This window comes from Penaeus vannamei, chromosome 11, assembly GCF_042767895.1.
Source record: "Penaeus vannamei isolate JL-2024 chromosome 11, ASM4276789v1, whole genome shotgun sequence".
Lineage (NCBI taxonomy): Eukaryota > Metazoa > Arthropoda > Malacostraca > Decapoda > Penaeidae > Penaeus > Penaeus vannamei.
The window spans coordinates 32,763,908-32,771,927 of NC_091559.1; the positions used below are offsets into that span (position 1 = coordinate 32,763,908).

Consider the following 8,020-nt stretch of genomic DNA (forward strand, 5'->3'; position numbering starts at 1 on the left):
TTGTCCACTTGATGGACATGCACAAATACCCCTATCCTACTCCCCCTCCCTTCTAACCCTGATCACCCACCCCCGTCCCCCATCCCCTTCCCCAATCCCCCTTCCACCTTTCCCCATCCTCCTCCCCTCCCCTTCCTCTTTCTCTCATCCCCTCTCATCACCCCCTATCCCCTTCCCCCCTCCCCTCCACCCTCTCTCTCTCTCTCTCTCTCTCTCTCTCTCACGCTTTTTTTTTTAACGCTATCGTCTCGTCATCCGGATCCGAGGGGTTTTACCTAACCAGAATTTTTTTTTTCCAACTCAAAAAGTTATGGACAGACTTTAATAATAAAATAACGAAAAAAAAAAAAAAAACGTGTGTCAACCTAATATACCATAAAATTTTGGTGGTGATCCGGATCATTTGGCAATCCTACCTCCCATTTGGGTGAGGGGGGGGAGGTTTGCATTTTCGAAATATTTTGGTGATAGATCAAATTAACTATATATGATGAAAACATGAAGAAAATAAAATATCCCCCCCCCAAAAAAAAAATGGTTGTTTTTTGGACACTTGCCAGATTTTAAGAATTATTCCAAAAAAAAAGAAGGTTGGTCTCATCTTACTTGAAATTGAATAAGCTTTCAGAAAATAATCTCATTTTTAAAATTATTTCTAATCATTACGTCACACTTGTCGAATTTCTAAGGTAATAGGAAAAAATATTAATCTTTCGGTCGACATCAGGAGAGAATTGGGGAGCCTGAAGCTCCTTGGAAATGCATTTAACTAAATTTCGGCAAGATGTGCGAAAACCCCGAAAAATGACCAGAAGGTCCCTTTCATCTTGAAGTGGCTGCCGTGGCAGCCACCGTGAATGCACAAATAAACTTCGACCACTGTCACTTTCTTTTTTCTTTGTGACTGGTGCTTGTCTCACTTCATCGTCCTCCGCTTCGTGAAACCTACTCATTTGATTACCCTCACGGTTAATTCCCCGAAGTGGATTTAAATATATCTTCAAGATCGCTCAAAGACCGGCCACGAGTTTCAGGCAAGAAGGCACAGAACAACAGTGTCAGGAGGGCATGAGCAGAAGCAAAGAACACAAACGCAAAGCCAAGACCAATTTCCAGCAAGTATGAGAAGATGAAACTAGTAACAAAGGTGAAAATAGAAAAGTTCATGATGCACACTGAGCTCCCAATCGATCTCACAGGAGTGGGAATGAGCTCGCCCAGGAGAGCCCAGGGAATGGGCCCGATTCCAAGGCCGTACGAGGACACGAAGACTAGCACCGCAGCGAGCGGGACCCACGACGACCCTGGGACATCCACCAGCAGGAACACCGCACCGACAACCTCGGCCGCTCCGCATACGAAAGACGTGGCGATCAACAGAGGCCGACGCCCGACGCGGTCCACGACCGCCGCGCTGACCACTGTGAAGACGAGCCTCACGACGCCCACTAGGATTGTGCAGACAAAGGCGTCCAGGCCGACGCCCGCCTTCTGGAACATGTACACCGTGTAGGAGAACACCACGTGCTGCCCTCCGAGCTCCCTCAGGATGAACACCGCCGCCAGCAGAAGAACTGGACGATAATTTTGAGGACGGGCAAGTTGTTTGATCTGTCAATAAACAACTTCCATTACACACATATATATAATTGAGATTTTTAAAGTAATATCCCATATATCATTCAGTGATTATTTCGAGATCGTTATTTATTCGATATTTAAAAGATGCTTTGGTTCTAATAGTAAAGATGTATGCCCGCCACTGAAAACATTTAACGTATCTTTATTTTTTGAGGGTGTATGAATATAGCAAAAATTATTGTTATAACATATAGAATAAATTATAACCATTTATGAATGGTTGTTTTGTTTAAATGCTAACAATTCACTGGTGGAGGAAATGATTAAGTAGGTTGTTTTAATGATCTTCCCTTAGACGGCCTCAAGATTTCACCCCGAACGTAGGTTAAGTGCTAATATGAAAAGTCGTGTTTTACCCTGACATTATTGATTGTAATGCTTGATAAGTGAACGAAAATTATAGTGGGATCCCTTTTTACCAAACCCTTAATGATTCAGACGACCTCCTGCTCTCACCCCAGTTTGAGAAAATTTGTGGCGAAAACATGCCTTGATGCCTAGTTAGGAAAGTTATTTATTTATTTATTTTGGCCTTTGGATACAGCAACGGAATTAATCAAAGGAGACAGTTTTGGTGGCGGCAATGAAAAGGCTAAGAATGGAATTATTATTCGTCTTAAGTGTAAGAGAGGAGAATAATGAAGGTTAACAGGAATGGATCGATTACCTTATATACAAGTAAAATAATGAAAAGATACTGGTAGAGTGGGGGTGAGGGTCTTGACCCCCTCTCACGTTCGTTTTTATTATGCTTAAATTAATGCTTATTGATCTATAATTAGTAGGAAAAGAGTGTAGATTAGATTCAAATTAAGTAAGAAAATATTGCTAGTTTTTATTATAATAATTATTGCTAAGATTTACAGTGTAATATGCCACATTATTAATATTTGTTTATTGAATAAAAAGTGATTGGTTATGAATGTTTCTACGCCCATTGTATATTTGGCACACATTCACCAGAGGAATTAATTCAATCCATCCCAAGAGCTTTAACACCGTTGGGTTATGCTACCCATATTAAGATTAGGTAAGTAAAAATCGGGGTTTCTCGGGGTCCCCCTCAACTCTTAGTCTCGAGTGGTGGTGGCGATACCAACGTAATGTTATTGATTTTAAAACAGTACAGAACTTTAATCGGAAAAATATATATGGTAATTTGTATGTGAATGATTAATACCATTCTTCTATTTAGATATAGGTTGGTGTTATTCCATTCAAATTGGGCAAAGTGTAACAAAGCAAACTTGCTAAATCTGGATGATTAAACTGCCAACCAAGGAAATTAGATAAAAAAAATATGTTTCTAGAGTATATATATATATACACATACACATATATACATATATATATATATATATATATATATATACATATATACATGTACATATACATATATACATGTACATATACATATATACATGTACATATACATATATATATATATGTACATATACATATACATATATATATATATATATATATTATATTTATTTATTTATGTATATATACGTATATATATAAATATAAATATATATATGTATATATACATATTGTGTATATATATATATACATATATTATATATATATATATATATCTATTATATATATATATATATATATATATATATATATATATATATATATACTGTGTATATACATACATACATACATACATACATATATATATATATATATATATATATATATATTGTGTATATACATACATACATACATACATATATATATATATATATATATATATATATATATATATATATATATATATATATGAATGTGTGTATCATGACATCTTTACCTGATCCCATATTGAAGGCTGGGATGTTCCTTGGACGTTTGCTGAAATTTCTTGAAGTTCAAGGTTAACGTCTTGTTTTGGACTTCTTAACTTCTTGAGAGACTCCAACGCAGCGTCCTTCTGGCCTCGGCGAATCAGCCAGTAGGGGGACTAGATTGACAAGTACAATATTTATGAGTAAATAAGATCAAACTTTATTTTTTCATGTTTATTTGGCAATCAAATTCATTAATATTGTTTGTAGGATCCAAAAACTCCAAACGCTTTGATATATGTATCATGGTCATTGCAAGACACAATTACTATTGGAATTTGCACTGACATACAAAGTTCTGAGAAAAAATATTTTTCTTCATTTCACAAAAGAAAGTCAATTGAAAACCTTTAATGTATTTAATATGCAGGTATGATATTCAATTACAAGCAAAATATTGTAGAAGATTCAAATAAAATGGAAAAGGAACTTGACTACTCTGAAAGTATGATGGTTTATACACTCTCCTTTCAAATGTATTTCTCAGATTGTCTAATTTTTTTCTCATTACATTGTTCTTCATATGAAAGATAGAAGTTGAATGATATTTTGCATCTTATCGTATCTACCGTGAGTGAGCTCTATGTCCGAATCATATAACTAGATAATACTAATGATCAGAGATATTTGTCTTACTGATTAAATTATATCAACAAATCAAGATGCCCAGACTATTCTGTGATATTTTTGTAAGGTTGCATCATAAAGGCACAAAATGATTTTGAAGACATTTATCTCACCGAAGCCAATACCACGTCATATGATTCGGATTCGTTGGAAATTCTTACCACGTCGTTCCAGTGACCGTCACGATGGGCTTCAAATTTTACCCATACCGAGTGAACAAGTATTTGATGTACTGCTAAAAGACACATGAACATTTTATGCACCTTTAAGCCAGAATTTTGTATAAATGAAATCACGATATGATTCGTAATTAATGAAAATATAAATTCCCATCTGAACCAGCGTGAAATATATTTTGAAAATATCTGATTGGCTGGCCGGAGTTTATCACGGTAGAGGAAATCACTATTCAAAATGAAAAGATATTTCAGTAGATTCCAGTTTCAGGAGACTCCAACAATAAGGAGCAAACATGTATCAAAGTGTATCGAACTGGTTGGTGTTTCGGGGATGCTACAAAATAGGCCTACAGACATAGAAACATGCATTACCTCTGGCACGAAGAAGGTGAGGGCGGCGACCAAGATCATGGGAGCCGCACAAGCGGCCGTGGCCACGTCCCATGGGAGGGAATGAGCCATGATATAGATGGCCATCTGGGCGATGGCGACCGTGATTTCCTCAGCACTGAGCAACAGACCACGAATTCTTGGCTCACTAATCTCTGCAACGAGGACTGCCGTGACAGGTCCCAAGGCAATGTAAATGAAGCAAGAGACCACTCGACCCAGGTAGAGGAGAGAGAGGTAAGGAGTGAAGGCCTGCACAAGCCATGGAATTCCTGCTGGGAGTAGGATAATAAAGAGAAATTTCCTGGGCCCCAAAGCCTCCATCCCTGGCATAGTGGCGAGAGTCATCACGACACCTGCGATTCCTGGCATGGACACTGTTGAAAGAAACAAGTGCATTTCATGAATTCATTAGAAAAAAAGTGATACGTCTACATTTAAATCTATGACAGAAAGACGTAATCCATATACTATCACGATCCTAAATGATCCCTTCCTCTTCCCTCGCACTTGTCTGCAATGGATTACATGAGACCGGAGGGTCAGCAGGGAAAAGCCTACAAGGAGGGGCATTGGTGTGAGGACACAGACAATTAATAATATTGTATGAATCTATTTTTTTCATTGTCACGTCGTTTGTGGGGCTTTAGATTACGATACAGATAATATTTTGGAACAACCAGATTTTGTTATGTCCTAGACACGTAGTTTCGAATTGAAGCTGTTAATTGACGCACCCATTTGCATGTTCAGCCGTCCCAATCTACCCTCCTGGGATGCTGGGAGTATTCCCAGATGGCCCCTGACACAGAGGAGTAGAAGAATTTCCTTCCTAAATTACTATATGATAATCCTCATAATAAACTATTGTATGATAATCCTCATAATAACAAAATTGTTTCTAATCCTGCACGTGGTTTTGTTCATGTAAATAACATATTCACTGTACTTTGAATGCAATACTTACTTCTGTCAGATGTTCTCTGTTACCATTCCTTATCAATGTTTTTGCCCCTCCCCGACAACTATGCCTGGTTGCGCCCTTCAGCAAGACAGTCTAGTTAGGACAACTGATCGAGATCGGAAGGCAGACAGACCGGCACTTATTTACGAGGCTGGCGATATTTCCAAGGTTTAGTATAGACTGGGATCAACTTCGCACTGGAACGCATGCTTATTGCAACGTCTATCTGATTAACTTCAAGAAAGCTGTATTCTGTTACTCATGACGATGTGTTTCATTCACGGGGATGAATGACGTGTGTTCACTCTGCAATAGCCTCAGCCATGTCTGTAGCGAATATTATGCAGAACAAGCTGAGTTGGAAGGTAAAGAGTTGGGATAACTTATGTCACGCCAAGCTTTTCTTTTCTCAGTATATAGAATTCACAAGAATTGTTAAGTCGACACAAAATTTCTTTAAAGTTATCCCCTTAACACATGTAATCAAAAGTATATACACGAGGTAATAATGTGATGATGAATAAGATTACATCAGCCCATAAGAGAAACCCTTGCTCCTGCGCCCGCCTTCCTTCCCCTTCCTGCCTAATTCTCGCTCGTGGAACCCTCAAGCAGAAAAATCTGTATGTGTGTGCATACATATATATATATATATTTATCTATATATATATGTATATATATGTATTTATATAGAAGTATATATGTATATATAAGTATACATGTATATATATATGTATATATCGAGATGTGTCAGAAAAGTCCCAGGACTGATGTCACAATAGATTTATTTCAAACCCAGACTTCACACTAAGAGTTTTCCCTGGAGTTTTCCCCTTCAAAGTAATTCCCCTCCATTCTAATGCTTCTCTACCACTCTTGCATATACTCCTGGAAAGATTCTTCTGGTTTGCTTTGTAGTTTCATCGTCACGGCCTTTTTGATGTTCGCATCTTCAAAACAGATCCACTTTATGACCCCCTTGAACTTTGGGAAGAGGAAAAACATGGGGCCAGGTCGGGGGAGGAGGGACGTTGCTCCAGCACAGCGATGCTCCTCTCAGAGAGGAACTGTCAGATGCTCAGGGTATTGTGAGCAGGCGCTTTGTCATGGATCAGCCACAAGTTGTCCTGCCACAACCCTCACCTCTTCTCACACACTGAACGAAGCAAATGCTGCTGCATCTCTTTTTTGACATGTTGGATGATCGTCTTGCCTGTGGCAAGAACTCGCAGTGGACGATCCTGGAACTTTTCTGACACCTCGTATGTATATGGGTGTGTATGTATACACACACACACACACCAACACACACACACACACACACACACACACACACATATATATATATATATATATATATATATATATATATATATATATATATATATGGGTGGGTGCTTCATGCGCAGGGTGGTGTGAAGCGATGGTGTGGTAGCCTAGATAGTGTTTAGTGCTTGCATGCCTTCTCGCTTGCAGCTGCCACTGCTGGCTAGCCTTGTGCGAAAAAGGGAGCAGCGCTGCATAAGTCTCCCCTGCCAGTTCATAGCCTCTCCATCATCGAGACTTCTGCAGTGCCTTCTCGTGGCCTCCCATGGAAACTGGTACCTTGCGGTCCCAGGCTGAACTGTAGGGGATCTCGGAGCAGCAGGAGGCCCCAATGGTACAGGGTCATGGCCCACCGGCGTGTGGACACACCCTGGCCCTGTACTAACTCCTGCCCCTAAGCCCCCTGGGGTCAATGGGAGGCGCGGGGGAGGTGGGCCTTGCCAGTCCTCCTCCCCCCAGAGAATAACCCACTGGCAGTGTTACACTTAATTGGAAATGCTCCTACCCAACGAGAGAGGCAGGCTGCGGGCCACGTTGGGTGGGTGGCTGCTGGGGCGCGGAATAGGAACGGGAGCTCCTCGTCCTGCCTGTGTCTTGGCAGCCACCAGCCCAATATGAAGCTTGTGAGGAAAAGCCCTAGGGAACCCCACAGGTGGATGAAGGGTCCCGCAGCCTGCCGCCTTTTATGTGGGGCAGCGTCGGCGGGGGTGGCAGAGGTGGCGTCCACCCGGAGCGAGTACCCGAGGGTTAACCTCAGGCAGGAAGTCAGGGTGGGGGCTTGGAACGTCTGCTCTTTACATCAGGATGATCGGTTACCCCTGCTATCGAGGGAACTGGGGAGGCTGAGAGTGGGGGTGGCTGCTCTCTCGGAGGTGAAAAGACCTGGCAGCGGCATGACCTGTGTAGGTGGCTACACCTATTACTGGTCAGGCTGCAGCGATGGTCACCATCTCCAGGGAGTAGCCATAGCTGTCTCCGGTAGGCTCCAGCCCTCGGTGGTAGAGGTCACTCCAGTCGATGAGCGTATAATGGTAATGAGA

At 40.7% G+C, this 8,020-nt stretch overlaps 1 protein-coding gene across 1 annotated transcript in view; it reads right to left on the minus strand.

Moving 5' to 3' along the window:
* Positions 1-259: 259 nt before the first annotated feature.
* Positions 260-8,020, minus strand: part of LOC113804400 (facilitated trehalose transporter Tret1) — a 16,336-nt gene continuing 8,575 nt past the window's right edge. The window contains exons 3-5 of the mRNA XM_070127568.1: positions 4,673-5,067; positions 3,461-3,610; positions 260-1,611 (exon numbers count right to left, since the gene is read on the minus strand). Coding sequence (XP_069983669.1) covers positions 970-1,611; positions 3,461-3,610; positions 4,673-5,067 — 1,187 coding nt within the window. The 3' untranslated portion in view covers positions 260-969. The remainder of the gene's footprint in view (positions 1,612-3,460; positions 3,611-4,672; positions 5,068-8,020) is intronic.